At 33.1% G+C, this 18,482-nt stretch overlaps 1 protein-coding gene and 1 pseudogene across 1 annotated transcript; both read right to left on the bottom strand.

Annotated features, from left to right (window-relative positions):
• Positions 1–1,216: 1,216 nt before the first annotated feature.
• Positions 1,217–2,027, bottom strand: LOC120116041 (protein RESPONSE TO ABA AND SALT 1-like). Its single transcript, XM_039136614.1, has one exon. The coding sequence runs from the start codon at positions 1,955–1,957 to the stop codon at positions 1,217–1,219; it is 741 nt and encodes a 246-aa protein (XP_038992545.1). The 5' UTR covers positions 1,958–2,027.
• Positions 2,028–7,422: 5,395 nt separating this feature from the next.
• LOC120116024 lies at positions 7,423–14,155 on the bottom strand (annotated as a pseudogene).
• Between the last annotated feature and the right edge of the window lie 4,327 nt (positions 14,156–18,482).

Here is an 18,482-nt window from a genome sequence, read left to right as displayed (position 1 = left end):
TTCATGAATCAAAATCATGCTTTAATTTTAAGAATTAACCAAAAGAAATCAAACTCACCTTGGACTTGGGTGCTTCACGTTTAGGAGAAGAAGAAGATGAAGAAAGAAGAAAGAAGAAAGAAGAAAGAAGAAAGAAGAAAGAAGAAAGGAGAGAAATCTGGAAACATTTGTTTCCTACGCATGCCCCACGTGGATTATAAATATCCATAAATAATATTTAATCATTTTCCTTATTTAATGACCCATTTGCCCTTTGACTCTTCCTTCATTTATTAATTCATCCTTCACCCACATCTTTCAATTAATTCTTTCTCTTTTCAATTTATTTAATTTGATCATCGAATTTTAAAATCTTACACTTTAATTACTAACCCGGTATTGAGGATGTTACATTCCTCGCTTTGAATCAAGTACCAGCTTAATCGACATCGATGTCGTAAATGGTCAGAAATGCTTGATGACATTGATATCGTCCTGCTCTGTCTCGTTCGCCGACTATGGTGAGTTTTCATTAGACGGTAATGGAGTTGTCACAAACAAAATGTTGACAAGCATGCAACTGTTTGGAAGTACAGAAGAGCATCCTTCCATAATGAGCAAAATTGCATTCAAATACTCCAAGCCACATCACATGAGGGGAAAAATGGTCAAACTGATTCAAGATCCTTATTTCATAGTGTACAATGAGAATTAGAGACTGAAATCACCTTTGGGGCAATCCCAGAAGCCAAACTGTCTTTGTCTAATTGATCCCATATGACTTGACCTAAGACAGTTGGTTCACATAGAGATTTGACATAATATAGATCATGGGCGTTTGCACAAAGTTCCATAGATGGAAATATTTAGTCCTCAAAAGAGTGTCATACTCTAAAAGTATTTGGGCAGTCAAAATTAACCCCAAATGGTCATTTTAATTTTGATCCTATTCTTTTTTTTTTAGTATTTTAGCCCCAATATTTTTTTTACATGGGGTGTTTCACATGCAGGAATGGATCGAGTTTACCTTACCTGAATAACCCGAGTTATATTTTCTTTTTATTTAATCATTCGACTTGATTCGATTCCATCTAAATTTAGAGAATAGCTATTCAATTTGAATATGTGATTATTGTGTATAAAATGTGTGTAGATATTCTAAACAAATACTTGCAAACGATATTAGCATACAATAATTATATACGAAGTATATCTATATATCTATATATCTATCTATCTATATTCCTCTCAAAACCATTTCATTCCCTTTCTTACCACCTCTTTGCAACCCCAAATTCCTGAGCTCAAGGAATAACCGTGTCGCCGCCGTCAAAAACCTCACATTCTGCTCCGGTTTCAGTATCTCCGCCACCTTCAACGTGGTACTCATCCTTAACAAATCAGCTCCGACCACAACTTCCTCCAACGCCTTCCTCAACGTGGCCAGCCCAGCCGCCTCCTCTCCTCCACCCTCCGCCGCATCCATCCTCCGTACTCGTTTTCTAACTATCTCGAACAACGGAGGAGCCGCCAAGGTCTCTTGAATCCTAGCCAACTCGTCATTAAGCACCCTCTCTTCAACCCTCGTCTCCTCCATCAGCAGAGTCAACCTCTCGCTCTGCTCTAATGACAGGTCTCGAACCGAGTCAAACACGAGCCTCAACGCGAACCCGGGCTTGAAACCCGATATCCAAAGAGTGGCGCGCTCCAAGGAAGTGAACCATGCCGTAGAAAAAACGAGGAAAACATTGCGTTGAGCTAAACGAGCTTTTTCCTCGAAGTACTGTTGGTAGTGGGAGAGCGCTCGTTTTATAAGGTCCTTGAGATCATCTTCTCGTGATTCATTACGCTGTTGAACTGAGAGTAACTCTTCCAGGTAATGCTCATGGCGGACCATCCAACCCTCGAAGAATGCATTAAACGATCCACCACCGTCGTCGTCTCCGCCGCCGCAGGTTCCGGCTGAACCTGAACTCATTATCAACAAAAAAAGAGGGGGAAAACAAATGTCAGTGGAGGTGATGGGTTCAGGGTTTGAGAAAAGGAAGTTTCATGGGAGACGTATGAAAATTTGGCGTGAAATACAGATAAAGGGAATGCTTTACCTTATATAATTACTGTTTATCTTGAAGTTTGTAAGAGAAAGAAGCAAAGGGGGATGAATAGGGGCCATTTTTTGTGTTAAAAAGGACAACCGACTGATCAGCAGACAAAATGAGAGAGGGGGACATGCATGCACGGATTGAGAATTGGGTGGGGGAAAAGACAGGTTTCGGTGAGTTTTGTTGCGTAGTGATGGGTTCTTGAAAAACACGTTTAGCACATGTCGAAATTTGAATCCATGAGAAAGAAAGAAAAGCAGCTTGGGAAAACAATTTAGAATTATGAAAATGGAGGATTAGGTTGTAGGTGGAGGAAGACACGTTTGTGGAAAGGTGGGAGGTGGAGGGACAAGAAGGAGACAAGTAAGAAGTTGATGCCAACTCATTATTAGGCTTATATTAATTGTTTCAGTTTCTTAATTGTGGACCAAGGAGGGGTTTGCTTGGGTTCTCAGGGTTTAATGGTAGATGGAACAATACAGCGGCGATTTGAGATGAATGCGGCTTGTGTTATTTTATCAGTTACGTCGCCGATCTTGCTGGTCGATGACGTTCACGGTAAGCAGCCGTGGCGTTCACTGTAACACCTCTTTGAATGGTCCTGATACGGGTTTTGGTTTTAATAGGTTCGAAACTGTGTCTTGATCGTAAGAGAAGTACACTGTACACTATCTTTTTATTGTGAATTAAACTATGATTATATTCGTTTACAGTTTATATTTACTTTTATAATGTCATTTGAATTATTTTATTAAATTGTCTAAAAAATATATTATATAACCGATCAGAGAGATAACAATTGTGTATTCTTCCTTGAATAATAATTTTTAAATATTTTATTTAAATAATATAAAAAACAGAATTCTCATCGTCATTTTAAAGGATTTTTTGTTTTTTGACTCGGGATATTTTAAGGGGTAATTTTTTTTAATAGAATAAGAGATTATAAGATGGTAGAACTTACCTATATAATTTCTTAAATCTAATAGTTAGGTGGTATTTGGTTGGATGGAATTGTAAGGAATTGGAATTCAATTCCACCACTTTCTCATGTTTGGTTCAAGTTTTCCAAGGGATTTGGAATCCCTCATGGCTTCAACTTTCCATCAAATGAGAGAAAGTGAATTCAATTCCCTTGTTGGAGGGAATTGAAATTTGATCATACTACCCTCATCAATCTTTTGGTAACTTATTCATATATTGAATAAAAATATTTTTTTATTATTTCGGGTCAGGTTTCTAATTCATATATTCGGGTCGGGTCTGGTGAAACTTTATTTTGATCGGGTCGGGTCGGTTTTTTTAAGTATGATATTCGGGTCGGGTCGAGTTCGGGATTAGGGTGAAAAATACCCGACTCGAAAATATATATAATTTTACCTTATATATTTAGGAATACTTACAATAATACCCCTCTATATATATTTTTTCAATTAAGTCACTGTATTATTGAAAAAAAAATATTTTTTTTATTATTTCGGGTCGGGTCGGGTCGGATTTATAATTCATATATTCGGGTCGGGTAGGGTGAAACTTTATTTTGTTCGGGTTTAGAGTGAAAAAAACCAGACAGACCCAAAAAAATATATAATTTTACCTTATATATTTAGGAATAATTACAATAATACCCCTCTATATATAATTTTTTCCAATTAAGTCAATGTTTTTATTGAATAAAAATAATTTTTTTATTATTTTGTGTCGTGTCGGGTCGGGTTTCTAATTCATATATTGAATAAAAATGGTTTTTGGTATATTTTTTGATAACTAATTAGCATACTCCGATTGGAATGTATCGAAATATTGTTTTATCTTTTGGTAACTTATTAATATATTTTGATTGCGATGATTTTAACTTATGATATAACATGATTTTTCTAATTTATTGAAATGAATAATCAATCAATAAAATGAAAATTTAATATTTTTTTTATTTTTTATAATATATTATTACATGTAAGTTGTAAAATAAACTAAAATAAAGCAAAAAAACAAAAAGGGTAATTCTGTCATTTTACATTACTGAAATCAAATTTATCTAACATGTCCGCGAACCAAACAGAATATGAAATTGGATTCCAATTCCATTTCCTGCCAACCAAACAGAATATGGAATTGGATTCCAATTCCTGACAGATTCCAATTCCTTTACATATTCCAATTCTCTCATAAACATTCTAGCGAACCAAACGCCACCTTAAGGAAATGATCACGTGCGGCTGCCTTAATATACGTCTAGAAAAGGTGTTATCGATTTTGTTATTATTTAAATAACAAAACCAATAAAATATTATCGGAAACATTATTATTTCTACAGATTTTATTATTTTTTCTACCGATTTTATTATTATTAGGCATTTTACTGGAAATGTTAAAAACATTGATGTTTGGGTAAAAATTTTTTATCCATTTTGTTGTTTAAATAATAACAAAATCAATAACGTTTTTTTAGTTGTATATTAAGGGTGTCGCACTGTAGAACTTCCCCTTATATTGATTCAAACATTCCCCATAAAGATTTAAAAGTAATAGAGAAAGACTTTATCGTTAGTTAATATATCTTAATAAATATGCTATTGTTTTTAGGGATGTGCATGAGAACTGAACCCGACAGGTTCCGACTTAACCCAATCGGGTTAGATTTTTTAAAAAAATTAGGTTCGGGTCGGGTCATATTTTTTAAATGTGATGTTCGGGTCGAGTTCAGGTTTAGGGTGAAAAATACTTGACCCAACCCGAAAAAATATAATTTTACCTTATATATTTAGGAATAATTACAATAATACCCCTCTATATATATTTTCAATTAAGTCTATGTTTTTATTGAATTTTTTTTTATTTCGGGTCGGGTCGGATTTCTAATTCATATATTCGGGTCGGGTCGGGTGAAACTTTATTTTGTTCGGGTCGGGTTTTTTAAGTGTGATATTCGGGTCGTGTCGAATTCGGGTTTAGGGTGAAAAACACCGGACCGACCCGAAAAAAATATATAATTTTACCTTATATATTTAGGAATAATTACAATAATACCCCTCTATATATAATTTTTTCCAATTAAGTCAATGTTTTTATTGAATAAAAATAAATTTTTTATTATTTTGTGTCGTGTCGGGTTGGGTTTCTAATTCATATATTGAATAAAAATAGTTTTGGTATATTTTTTGGTAACTAATTAACATAATTCGATTGGAATGTATCGAAATATTGTTTTATCTTTTGGTAACTTATTAACATATTTTGATTGCGATGATTTTAACTTATGATGCTTATTAGCATGATTTTTCTAATTTATTGAAATGAATAATCAATCAATAAAATGAAAATTTCATATTTTTTTAATTTTTTATAATATATTATTACATGTAAGTTGTAAAACAAACTAAAATAAAGAAAAAAAAAACAAGAATGACAATTCTGTCATTTTACATTATTGAAATCAAATTCATCTGATATGTCTGCGAACCAAACAGAATATGGAATTATATTCCAATTCCATTTCCTGCCAACCAAACAGAATATCCAATTCCATTTCTTGCCAACCAAACAGAATATGAAATTGGATTCCAATTCCTGACAAATTTCAATTCCTGACAGATTCTAATTCCTTCGCATATTCCAATTTTCTCATAAACATTCCAGCGAACCAAACGCCACCTTAGGGAAATGATCACTTGCGACTGCCTTAATATACGTCTAGAAAAGGTATTGTCGGTTTTGTTATTATTTAAATAACAAAACCAATAAAATATTATCGGAAACATTATTATTTCTACCTATTTTATTATTTTTTCTACCGGTTTTATTATTATTTGGCACTTTGCTGGAAATGTTAAAAAACATTAATTTTTTAGGTAATTTTTTATCGATTTTGTTATTTAAATAATAATAAAATCAATAACATCTTTTTTAGTTGTATATTAAGGGTGTCGCACTGTAGAACTTCCCCTTATATGGATACAAACATTCCCCATAAAGATTTAAAAGTAATAGAGGAAGACTTTATCGTTAGTTAATATATCTTCATAAATATGCTATTGTTTTTAGGGATGGGCATGGGACCTGAATCCGATAGGTTCCGACTTGATCCAATCGGGTCAGATTTTAAAAAAAAATCAGGTTCGGGTCGGGTCATATTTTTTAAATGTGGTGTTCGGGTCGAGTTCGGGTTTAGGGTGAAAAATACTTGACCCAACCTGAAAAAATATAATTTTACCTTATATATTTAAGAATAATTATAATAATACCCCTATATATATATTTTCAATTAAGTCACTGTTTTTATTGAAAAAAAATATTTTTTTATTATTTCGGGTCGGGTCGGGTCGGATTTCTAATTCATATATTCAGGTCGGGTCGGGTGAAACTTTATTTTGTTTGGGTCGGGGTTTTTAAGTGTGATATTCGGGTTGAGTCGGGTCGAGTTTTTTTAAGTGTGATATTCGGGTCGGGTCGGGTCGGGTTTTTTTAAGTGTGATATTCGGGTCGGGTCGGGTTCGGGTTTAGGGTGAAAAAAACTGGACCGACCCGAAAAAATATATAATTTTACCTTATATATTTAGGAATAATTACAATAATACCCCTCTATATATAATTTTTCCAATTAAGTCAATATTTTTATTGAATAAAAATAATTATTTTATTATTTTGTGTCGTGTCGGGTCGGGTTTCTAATTCATATATTGAATAAAAATAGTTTTGGTATATTTTTTAGTAACTAATTAACATACTCCGATTGGAATGTATCGAAATATTGTTTTATCTTTTGGTAACTTATTAACATATTTTGATTGCGATGATTTTAACTTATGATACTTATTAGCATGATTTTCCTACTTTATTGAAATAAATAATTAATCAATAAAATGAAAATTTAATATTTTTTTAATTTTACCTTATATATTTAGAAATAATTACAATAATATCACCTATATATTATTTTTTTCAATTAAATTACTATTTTTATTGAATAAAAATAATATTTTTATTATTATTTCGGGTCGGGTAAAATCTTGTTTCATACGGGTCGGGTTAGATCTCGGGTGGAGGAGTCATTATTCTCGGATTGGGTAAACCAAAAATCTGACTCATGTCCATCCCTAATTGTTTTATTACAAAAAGTATTTTAAGGTTTTTCTAAGGAAGATATGTTATCTGTATATATATTTTAATTAGAATAATTTTATTTTTATAATTATTTCGATAACTTTATTGTGTTAAAGAGTTGAGAAGGATCTTAATTAAAACAGTGATGCAAACCATATAATACTATAAGCATAAAAGGGTTAAATTATATTAATTTAAGTTCAAAATCAAAATCTTAAATTTGAATTCTAAGGTAAAACCACGAAGGGACTAAAATCTCAATTTGAAGCACAATGGTAGTTTACACCAGGCGACACGAGCGAGGCCTAGAACAAAACTGCCTTCCATTAGCTCTGACTAAAGCCATCACCCCAGCAGTAACTCCAGCCAGCACAACAGATGTGACATAATGCTGTGCGTTTCGACCCGCTGCAGTTACAGTTTTAACAATTTTAGCAAACAGAATCGTTAAAAAATTGGGTAAATTTATATCTCGGTACTTAAATTTGGCTTAAAATGTAAATTTTGGTCCCTGAACTTCACTGTTATCAATTTTTTGGGGGGGTTCAATTACTACTTGAATTGGCAAAAAAGGAACTTAGAAAGAAGGGATACCTTGCTGGATTGAGAAGGTTGTCAGTGTCAAACCACCTATCACCAAAGCTGATGCCACTGGAAGATACTGTAATTTTCAATTAATCCAAGGCCTTATATTAGGTCGATGTAATGATAAGTAACCATCCAAGAAGCAATCCTATGAAATAAAAGAGATTCTTTTACATGACTATTTTACCAAGGGGAAACGATGAACTTACAGAGAAAGATTCGAAACTATTAAGCTGGAATGGCGAAGGATTACTTTTGCTGACAGTATAACGACCACTTACAAGATCCAATGCATCCTGAAAATCTCAATAGAATTTTCATCAATTTTATTATTTATCATAACACGGGTCTATTTCATTTCATAGATTGAGGAAGATGAAAGAGGCGGCATGCCTGCCGAGTTCCATCGTGAAAATTGTTCATGTAGTATCTTGATAATGCACTCATCCCATCCTTTATAAGTCCACCTACTGTCTGTTTGCCATATCTGCAGGGATACAAAAACGTACAGAAATGTTAAAAATGGGGCACTAATTCTTTGCAAACAGGGATTTCAAATTCCATGTATACCTAACAAGATCCCCTTTCAGAGCATGAGTTCCAGCATATTCAAGACTTATCTCATCACCTTGCTCAGCCCACACTAACAATAAAAAAGGGAAGCATTTACGATGAATAGAAATACATCAAGGCTTTGCTTGGTAAGTTGGTATGAAGGATGGAAATGAGGAAGAATTGAAAATTTGATAATCACGTGGTTATGATTTAAAACCACTTTCTTACTCTGATTCTTATGAATCTTAACTATTTGATTAACAAATTTTCCATCCTTCATACCAAACAAAGCCTTGATCCTAAATACGATGGAAAGTTAAATAACATACGTGCTCTGAACTTTAAATAATCTTCCGGGAACATAGAAATGGACTCATTAGAAGTAAATACTCCTAGCCTTTGCAATTGGATATTTAAAGACTTCTAAGCAAAATAGTTCTGTTCAACAGAACAAATAAGCAAAGCTTGTTACAAGTATAATAAAAAGTTTGCTGGTCAACATGGATATAGCTTGTTATAAGTATAACAAAAAGTTTGCTGGTCAACATGGATATTTCTTCTTCACGCAATATATGCAACAACAAACCTGGGTCACATTTGTTCGATCAAGGCAATCAATGCAGTTAGATCTGATAATTCCTTTCTGCTCCTCCAGGATCCTGCCATTAGTGTCTACGAGGAAGTATCTGCTCAGCTGGAATAGTGATAGTTAAACACGGTAATCTGGATAGTTAGTACCATGATCATGGCATACATTTCGTTCTTCTTACCCTTGCTTTTCATATTCCTTGGAGATTTGATCATATAGAACTTGCAGGTTATCAAAGTTTGAGCTCCCACAAACATGATGAAAGTCAAATGATACATACCTGCAGGATAAACATGTCAAAGATTAAGTTGTAACTTTTAACAAAAGATCAAAAAGAGGCAAGTTTCAGAAAGAAGCAAAAGATCTTAGCTTAGGAAACACGTTCACTACTTTCCACAGAAATGCTGTTGATATCAAGGACAGAAAGAAGTTGCCTAAAGGGGGGGGGGGGTTTACCAAGCTATGTACTATTATGGAGTAATAGTAACTAGGTACTATCAAAAGTGTGTCAAGTGAAAGAATATTCAAAACCAAAAATAGGCAAACAGATATTTGGAATAATCAATGGTTATTATTCGTGGATAATCATGGAAAGAAAGACCAAAAAGAGAGCCAACATTTATTTGGAAACAGCAAGTAGACAACTACTAAAACCTTTGTAGCAAATTTATATATTTATTAAACATTTAAGAATGTAGAATGTCACCTCACATTTGGAAGCTTTTGCATTTCAGCTGCATATGCAGCACTTAGTTGACCTTCATCACCATGCTACAATATTGAAATCAATGAAGGATGAAACATATGCTTAATTAGAAGTATAAAAAAGACTAAGTTTTGTATAAAAAGAGTCAAAGCTTGTTTACATAATGACGTTAATGCTAAAAGCTTTCTATCGTTCTATACATTTGAATCAGCCAGGCGAATAAGTAATAATTACTATTTTTGCAGAACATGGATTAGTTTGTAAAATGTAATTATGTGTAGCAGATCTTGACAATCATTTTCCAAATGACACGCAAAATCAAATTGCATGCTATGTTTTTGCTTGATTCCAAAGGTAAGGAAGAATGGAAACATACTTTATCAGTCAGATCCAGTGCTATAATTTCTCCATATCTTCAAAAACGATCATTGAAATGGCGCTCCACAACTTGTGGCTGGAGTGAGAGTTGAAAGTGCAGAAACACTAAAATGTTAGCACCATTTTCAGTGAAAATGAAGAAAAAATAATAATTGCTGCATTTTCAAACAAAAGTTTACCGTCTGCTCATGATTAATAATTCTAAGCTGTGGTTTGTAGCTTAAATCAACAATCTGCTCCCAAAGCAGTGGAATAGAGCCTCGTATCTGAGATGCACAAAGGAAAATAGCTTCAAAAAGGACAGAAATTACTTCTCCTCTTTTGTTTAGAAAATTAAATTTAATCTACATATGAAGTTAAAAACGGATGTAATTTATTGTAAACATAAACCAGATCGTGCTAATTATTGATGTAAGCACAAGAAGTATGGATCAGAAAGTTTAACAGAACATCCAGAAAGGTAAAGTTGTATGATACTTCTTTGACAAATAAAATAACCATGAAGCTAAGATAGATCAGTGTATCCAAGATACTTTATAAGGAAAAAAAGAATTTGAAAATTAGTAATTGATCAGCTTTCTGATGTCACATGCGAGATTGTAGACACACCTGCAATGATGAACACCTGAAACCCTCAAACTCCAACAACTGTTCTGTTTCAATGAAGTTAGCAGTCTCTCCTTCAAGGTTAGCTCCCCTTCTCCACATCCGCGTTCCTGTAAAACCATATTTTTAAAGCTTCTTATATATAGAAACATTATTAATGAAAAGAATAAGTCATCCACAAACATTTTACATAGACGTCTTGTACACCTCCTTGAAAGTAAAGCAAATGTGGCAGGTGAATTCTTCAACTTTAGCTGAGCGACTTGGAAACTTAAACCTAGGTTAAGTGAAACACCAAAATATATTTTCCAAGAAAATATAAAATAAAATGTACAAGAAAGTTCTCTTGAATATTCATGATAAGTATAAATGGTGATCTGTTCATGCATATAAATGCACATGAACAAGCCACACACATGCAGATGAGTTCAAAAGTATGAGGAGCAAGACTTTAAGGATATTCCCTTGTAGAAGAGGAATAATGAACTGATCAAGCTGCGAAAGAAAATGCAATTAGTCAAAAAGGTTGTGGAAAGAAAGAAATAAAGCAATTTTATGATTCTATTTGGAAAGTCATTTCTTAATATTTAGGAGTTCTTAGAACAAAAGTAGAAAGCATTTTGGTATGGCTAACAAGGAATTTCTAAATGCATACCAAAGCTGATAATTTTATAATGTAGATGGGAAATAACTAACCTTGTACTCAATAAGTTCCTCCAAAAGATGTCTGTTCCAAACAAATCGAGGATCAGCCTGAAAGATACAGAAAATTGAAGTTAAAAATTGTTTGCGAGCACTGACTAGCCAGAGATTGTACTATATTTCACATACAATGTGGACTTCCATGCAGCTGACATGAAGCCTCTCCAGTAAGCAAATATATTAATCTTTTATCAGAAAGGGAAACTCGTTTAGGAATCACAAAATAACAATGGGCAAGTAAAGACTTATGTATAACATATATAAGGAAAAAAATAAAGGATTCCGATTTTTAACCTCCTGAACTAGTTCAGAAGAGAGAAAATACATAAAAACGAGATTATTAAGGTACTTTGAGTGTTTGACTTCAAATGCAAAGAATCTCCAGAAACTACTAGTTAGAAAACCTAAGCATATGAACCACATTTGCATATTAAAACATCAAGAGCTCACTTCGCAAGATTAAGGAACCAACATTCACATCCAAAAGTTTTGTGAAAACACCAGAACTAGATTTTTTTTTTCAATTAAAAAAGTTTAACAAGCTTTCCATGATGATCCAAGTATTGAAACTAACCTGCTTCCACAATGGTTTGCTCATCCACCCTTCCATCAACTTAAATCTTCTCTGCAAACTGGTATATGCAATCAAATGCATCTTAAACTTTATAATCAAGAAATTTATATAAGCAGAAAGCAGACTGCACAGTAATTTTTTTTTACTTTACTGTTATATCTGTTTCATATGAATAGTACAATCCAGGAGTTGCTTCAACTGTTTTCAAGAGAGTCATGAAGAAAGCCTCGTCTCTTTTCTGCTCAGAATAAGGTAAAACATAATTTTATAAGAAGTGGTAATTATTAAGCATCACATTAGATGTCTATATAAACATTTTAAAGACAAGAATAAGAATGTTACTTCTTGAGAATTGGAAAACTTCAAAGCCTCATTGCAAGCCAGGAATTTCATAGATTCAACCAGGAAGACAGGGAAACCTAGAAAACTCCCAACTTCCTTTCTTGAAGTTATTACAAATACATATGTTCCTACATAAACAAATGAAGAATTAAAAGAAAACTGACTTCAGTTTTATATGACACAAACACAAAAAACAGTAAATGATTTATTTAATTTAATAATTTTGAACCTGCAAGCAATCTAATTGTTCCAGCCACGCCATAAATGGTTGAGGTTTTGGATGGTTTTCCAGAAGAAGATGCCTCTGCAAAAAGCCAAATATATATATATATATATATATATTAACTCTCAATCGAAGTCTTGAAAAATAAAATTACAAAGCAAATACCGCATTTTTTTTTTTTTGCCATCCCTAGTGATAAAATCTTCGCTATTGGTAATTAATATCATAAAAACAAACAAAACAAAATATGGCGCGATCAGGAATCTTAAAATACAAGTCGTTCCGATTTCCAAACAAAGCTTAAGAATCAAGCAATGGAAACAAAACAAGAAAAGGAAGAGTGAAAGGACTTGCCAGATAGCGGCGCGATATTTCCTTGACGGCGGCATATAGAGAAGCCTTCGCCGGGAGATTCGAGGGATTTGACCACCTAAGTGGGACGGATACGGGGACGGATACAGGGACGGAAAACGGTAATTTTTAAAATTATAAGGTACGGAGACGGCAAGAATACGACATATAAAATAATTTTAAAATTATAAAAAATATATAAAAATCATAAATAAAATCAAATATTAAGACTCAAACCATAATATTAAGTTTAGAACAATAAAAACCATAAACAAACCACAATATTAAAATGTTAAATTTCAAAATTTAAACTACAATATTAACTCTATAAAATAAAATCCATAATCAAATCATAATATTAAAGTATCAAATCGACTCAAACCATAATATTCAGTTTAAAAAAATATTAAAGTCAAATCAAACATTGTTAACATCCTAATTTAACTCTAATTAAAATCCTAACATTTGAGTATTTTTTTAAAATTATAAAATTGGTGTAACACCCTAATTTAAATATATTTAAAAATACTAACATTTGAGAATTTTAAAGTCCTTGTTGAAAACGAAATAAAAGTTCGATGATTGTATTGTAAGTTTTAAAAGTTAAATGATCAAAATGTAAGTATCCTAAAAATTTAGGGATTATTTATATAATTTACCCTAAAATTATTAATAAATAAGTGATCATTTATATAATTTATTAAAAATTAATACAATATTCCTCGAAATTATCACCCTTAAAGATAAGAAATTTTTATAATTGAAAAGTCGGTCTTGTAATCGTGTTGGAAGCTAGTGCAGGAGTGGCCTTCACGATCTTTCCATCTCTCTCACTCTCTTTTTTTCATATTCTTGAGTGTTTTGATCTTTCATATTTCAGATTTTCAGTTCTTTTTTCCCCTCGTCTTTTTCAGTTTCAATTTCAGTTCTTTTTTCCTCTAGTCGTTTTAGTGCTTATTATCTTTCTTTCCTTTGAATTTGAGGGTTCAGGATGACGGCCGCCGAAGATTTTCGCAGTGGTGGAGAAGAGTAGAAGACAAGGTGCACACGGGGACGTATGTGCTAGTCACATGCCGTCTCCGAAACGTCCCCAGCAAGTATCAAAACGTCTCTCGTATCGTTCGGCCGTACCCTGGCACCATGAGATGTCTCCGATACGTACCCCGACCGTCCCCGTACCGTCCCCATGCCAGGGACGTTTCAGGTACTTGAAACGTCCTTCCTATACCGTTCCTAGTCAACATAGTTGACCACTAACCTATCATCATATTCCGACAATTCTAGTCGATCGTGGAGCTTGAAGTTACCGGAAGAAGATCCAGTTTCCATCTTCAACAAGTATTTGATTAATTATTCTTGAAGCCTGCTATCGTTGAATTCCTTGTATATTGTTCTTCATGTTTTCTCTTTATAATTTTGGACGTGTCTTACTTTTTTGTCTATATGCAGATATTTTTACGCAGATGTGTATTTGCAGGGATTACTTCCCATTACAAACGTGCATATGAAGATTGTCCAACTACATATTTTATTTATTTATTTAAACATACATTGTATTTTATCTTTATTTTTAATTTTTTGACTGTCGGAGGTCTTCCACGGAAACTGCTCTCAACCTGACGTTTGGGGACAGCCTACTACCCTACCTCTCCTTGCCCCATTACATATGGGAATAGAATTTTGTTGTTGTTGTTGTATGAGTTAACGAACCGGTCAACCCAAAGAATCAACAAACACAGCTGCTTAATTAAGGCACATAATAGGACATTAATAACCCCAAACGATCGTAATAAATGTTATCTCGCGTTGGACTTCCTAATAATTCAATGTAATAATAACTAATTTGTTTAATTATGACCCCAAACTCTGCAGTCCTTTAACTATTGAAATTTAGTGTTTTATTTGTCTAATTTGAAAATAAAAATCCAATTGACATAAATATTCAAAGTTTTGATTTGAAAATTACAATAAATAGAAGTTTTTGAATGGCTTTAAATTTTAATGATACAAAAGGTTATTATTCTCCCTAGAAAACTCGAGTTCGAGTAACTGTATTTGCATACTGTTATCAATAAATTAAGAAAAAATATAAACATATATTACCTTATTATAACATCATATTATTAAAAAATAAATAAATTTTAAAAAAGTCAATTAAAAATCTTACATAAATAGAGGGATTAAATTCATAGAATTAAAAATACATATATTAACTAGTTGGTATAATGAGAAGAAGTGTTAGATCTCTTAAACAACGTTCAAATTTTAAATATCGATATTATGAATTAAATTGAACTAAGATGATCTATCTCATAATAGATCTTTATAAATATTTAATCTGAATTAGTCGATTAGCAAGTTGAATATCATTGATTAAATAAAATATATATTGATTAACTTTCAAAACTCTTAAGAGTACTGGGACTGAGGGAACAATTAGACCTAAACTTTTACAATAAAATATAATATTTCGGATAAATTTATTTGTTACTTGTATGATCTTATCTTATAAGATCTTTGTCTTCACGTGGGGGCAATAATAAAGTAGTCCCGGCTCTAAGAGGAACAACTTACAATAATACACCTGCAATTTATTAAAATGACATATCTCGCCCCCTTTCAGGGCAGTAATAAAATTTTGGTAGCAAAATTCAGTGGCTTAACTTATTTTTGCAGTAAATTACAATAACGTCCAACTCCAAATACAATTACCACATACTCAAAAATAGTTTCCTTTAGTTTAATTATAGTTTTTTATGTTTGATATAAATTTAATATTTAATATGTTTGATCGAAATTTAATACAAGTTTAAATGAATTATCGTCTCCTAAAATATTTCATTTATATCGAGTTGTATTCTAAAATATTTTTCAGGATATTCTGTCCCCTTAAATTTAAATCGTTTCCCCGTTTATCCAAAAACGTTAAGTACGTTAAAAAATTGAGAAAATAACCTCAGTGACCAAAATGCCTTATAATATACGATTTTAACCAACTTTTTTTGGATTTGCCAAAATGACCAACTAAATCGCAATGCGATCGATAATTCGCAACGCGATCTCCGGTATCGCAAATCAGTTTCCAAATTCGCAACGCGATTCTGACTATCGTATTGCGATTTTCCAAATTCGCGTTGCGATTTTCCTAAATCGCAATGCGAATACGTAAATCGCAATGCGAATACGTAAATCGCAATGCAAATACGTAAATCGCAATGCGAATCTGACTATCGCAATGCGAATATGTAAATCACAATGCGAATCTGACTATCGCAACGAGATTCTGACTATCGCAACGCGATTCTGACTATCGCAATACTGAATTTCAAATTCGCAACTCGATTTCTGAATTCGCAACAGGTTTTAGTTTCGCAACACAAATGTTTTGGGTATATAACTACGCAGCAGCATCAACTCATAATCTAAATCCCTAAATCGCAACTCATTCCATCTCTATCTATCACTCTTTCCGGCGACATCCGTTCCTATATCCAACAACATCCTTCCCCATCCGGCAACAGGTTTTAGTTTCGCAACTCGTTTGTTTAGTAAATTAATTTACAATAATGAAATCATCTAATGTTGATCATGTTTGGATAGATTTGTGTTTTGGAGGGTCATGGGAGAGTGTTCATGTTGTTTTATAATATATGCCTTTACCCATGAATCTTCAACTAAAACTGTCATTAAAAAAGTTAACTTATGAAACTCTAATGTTACGTGTTGCAAATAAATTGAATTTAGAGCCCCTAAGTGGATTTAGGCTATCTTATCAGAGAAATGGTAAAGTTTATTTGTTAACCGACAATGAAGATGTTGAACGATTCATTGCTTACATTAGTGTTTCAAGTGATGATGTTACATTGTATGTTGTTGAACCTAGAAGTAGTGAAGTTGGGTCAGTAGTGGGTAGTAATCAACTAAGTTTTTCAACCCCAGTTTATGGTGCTCAAAATTTAATGGTTCCACAACAATTTCATCACCAAGCAAATATTGTTTCACCACATTTCCAATACCAAACACAATCTCAAAACCCACAACCTTTCCCTAATCCAAATCCCAATCAACTTTCAGCACCAAATTCTGGTTTTCGTATTGACTAGTTATACGATGATGAGCCAACAGAAAAAATTGTGAGTACTAGTCAGTATTCGAAATTTGATCTTGGTCAATACCCGGACTTTGATCTTGGTCAATACTCAGATTTTGATGATTTTTCAGAAGAAGAAACAGACCATGCGTGTAATGATTTTGATATTGGCCAATACCCAAATTTTGATGATGAAACAGCCGTTGCCGAGGAAGATGTTGTTGATGATAATGAGGAGGAAGTTACGACTGTAAATGAACATGTTGAACATCCATTCTGTAATTCATATAACCCTGAAGAAGAAGAAGAAGAAGAAGAAGAAGAAATCCCCAAAGAAAAGTCCCCGAAGAAAATGCCACGGGGAGTATAACTGGAATATGCCAGAATTACTTCAGATACCGGAAGAATAGTTGGTAAAGATAGCAGTTGATTGTTACACAAAAATTATTCGTATCAAGAAAGATGATTGTTTTGATACAAATGAAGACTTGAAGATAGCTTTGTATACAAAATGTGTGGAAGATGACTATCAACTAAAAGTTAACAAATCAAGCAAAGATCGTTTCGAAACAAGGTGTATGATTGACAAAAACTGTATGTGGCGTATGATTGTAAAGAGGATAAAAGATTGCGAAATGTTTCAATTTAGGACTTTTATTGATAAACATACATGTTCAAGAACCCAAATATTTCCTCACCATAGACAGGCAAACAAAAAGGTGTTGGGTGGTTTTCTGGCTGAGCTAATGTTTTTGAATGGCAGGGTATATCGGGGACATGAAATTATGACTGACTTGAATGCTCGGTTCAATATTAGTATCTCATATTCTCAAGCTTGGAGAGTCAAATGTTATGCCTTGGAATTGTTGAGGGGGTCGCCAGAAGCATCGTTTGCCCAACTGCCGGCTTATTGTCAAAAATTTAAAGCTGAAAAATCTTGGGTCGGTAACTCATATCAAAACAGATAGAGATGGACGCTTTGAGTTGCTGTTTATCGCCATTGGTGCTGCGGTTAGTAAATCAATATAATTTTGTTGACTCGTTTTTGTTAGTTACATGCATTTCACATTTAAATGATTATATTTCTTGTGTATATGATTTTGTAGATTCGTTCGTTTATTACTTGCATGCGCCCAGTTATTATAGTTGATGGAGCACATTTAAAAGGTCAATACCTTGGAGTAAACTTATTAGCAGTAGCCATGGACGCTAACAATGGGATACTTCCAATAGCTTACGGGGTTGGCAAATATGAAACCTCTGATTTATGGACATGGTTTATGGGGCATCTTAGGGATTACAAAGGTCCTATTAGCAATCTGACAATCATATCCGATAGGGCAAACTCAATTGACAACGCTGTTAGAAGGTGTTTCCCAGAAGCTTTTCATGGACTTTGTGGTGTTCATATGTATAGAAATCTAAAATCAAGGTCTGTTGGTATAAAAAATCACAAATGGACATACTGGAATGCTGTAAAAGCTTATCGGGAAGTGGATTTTAATAAGCATATAAACTGTTTAAGACGTGTTTTTCCTCAGTGTGCTCAAACACTAGAAGATGTCGGGTTTGAAAGATGGTCAAGAGTACATCAACT

This window comes from Hibiscus syriacus, unplaced genomic scaffold, assembly GCF_006381635.1.
Source record: "Hibiscus syriacus cultivar Baekdansim isolate YM2019G1 unplaced genomic scaffold, ASM638163v2 tig00110280_pilon, whole genome shotgun sequence".
NCBI lineage: Eukaryota > Viridiplantae > Streptophyta > Magnoliopsida > Malvales > Malvaceae > Hibiscus > Hibiscus syriacus.
This window is presented reverse-complemented; position numbering and strand designations above follow the sequence as displayed.

Bases quoted from the DNA above. Each gene is read 5' to 3' on its own strand.
- LOC120116041 (XM_039136614.1), bottom strand. From the start codon at position 1,957: ATGAGTTCAGGTTCAGCCGGAACCTGCGGCGGCGGAGACGACGACGGT.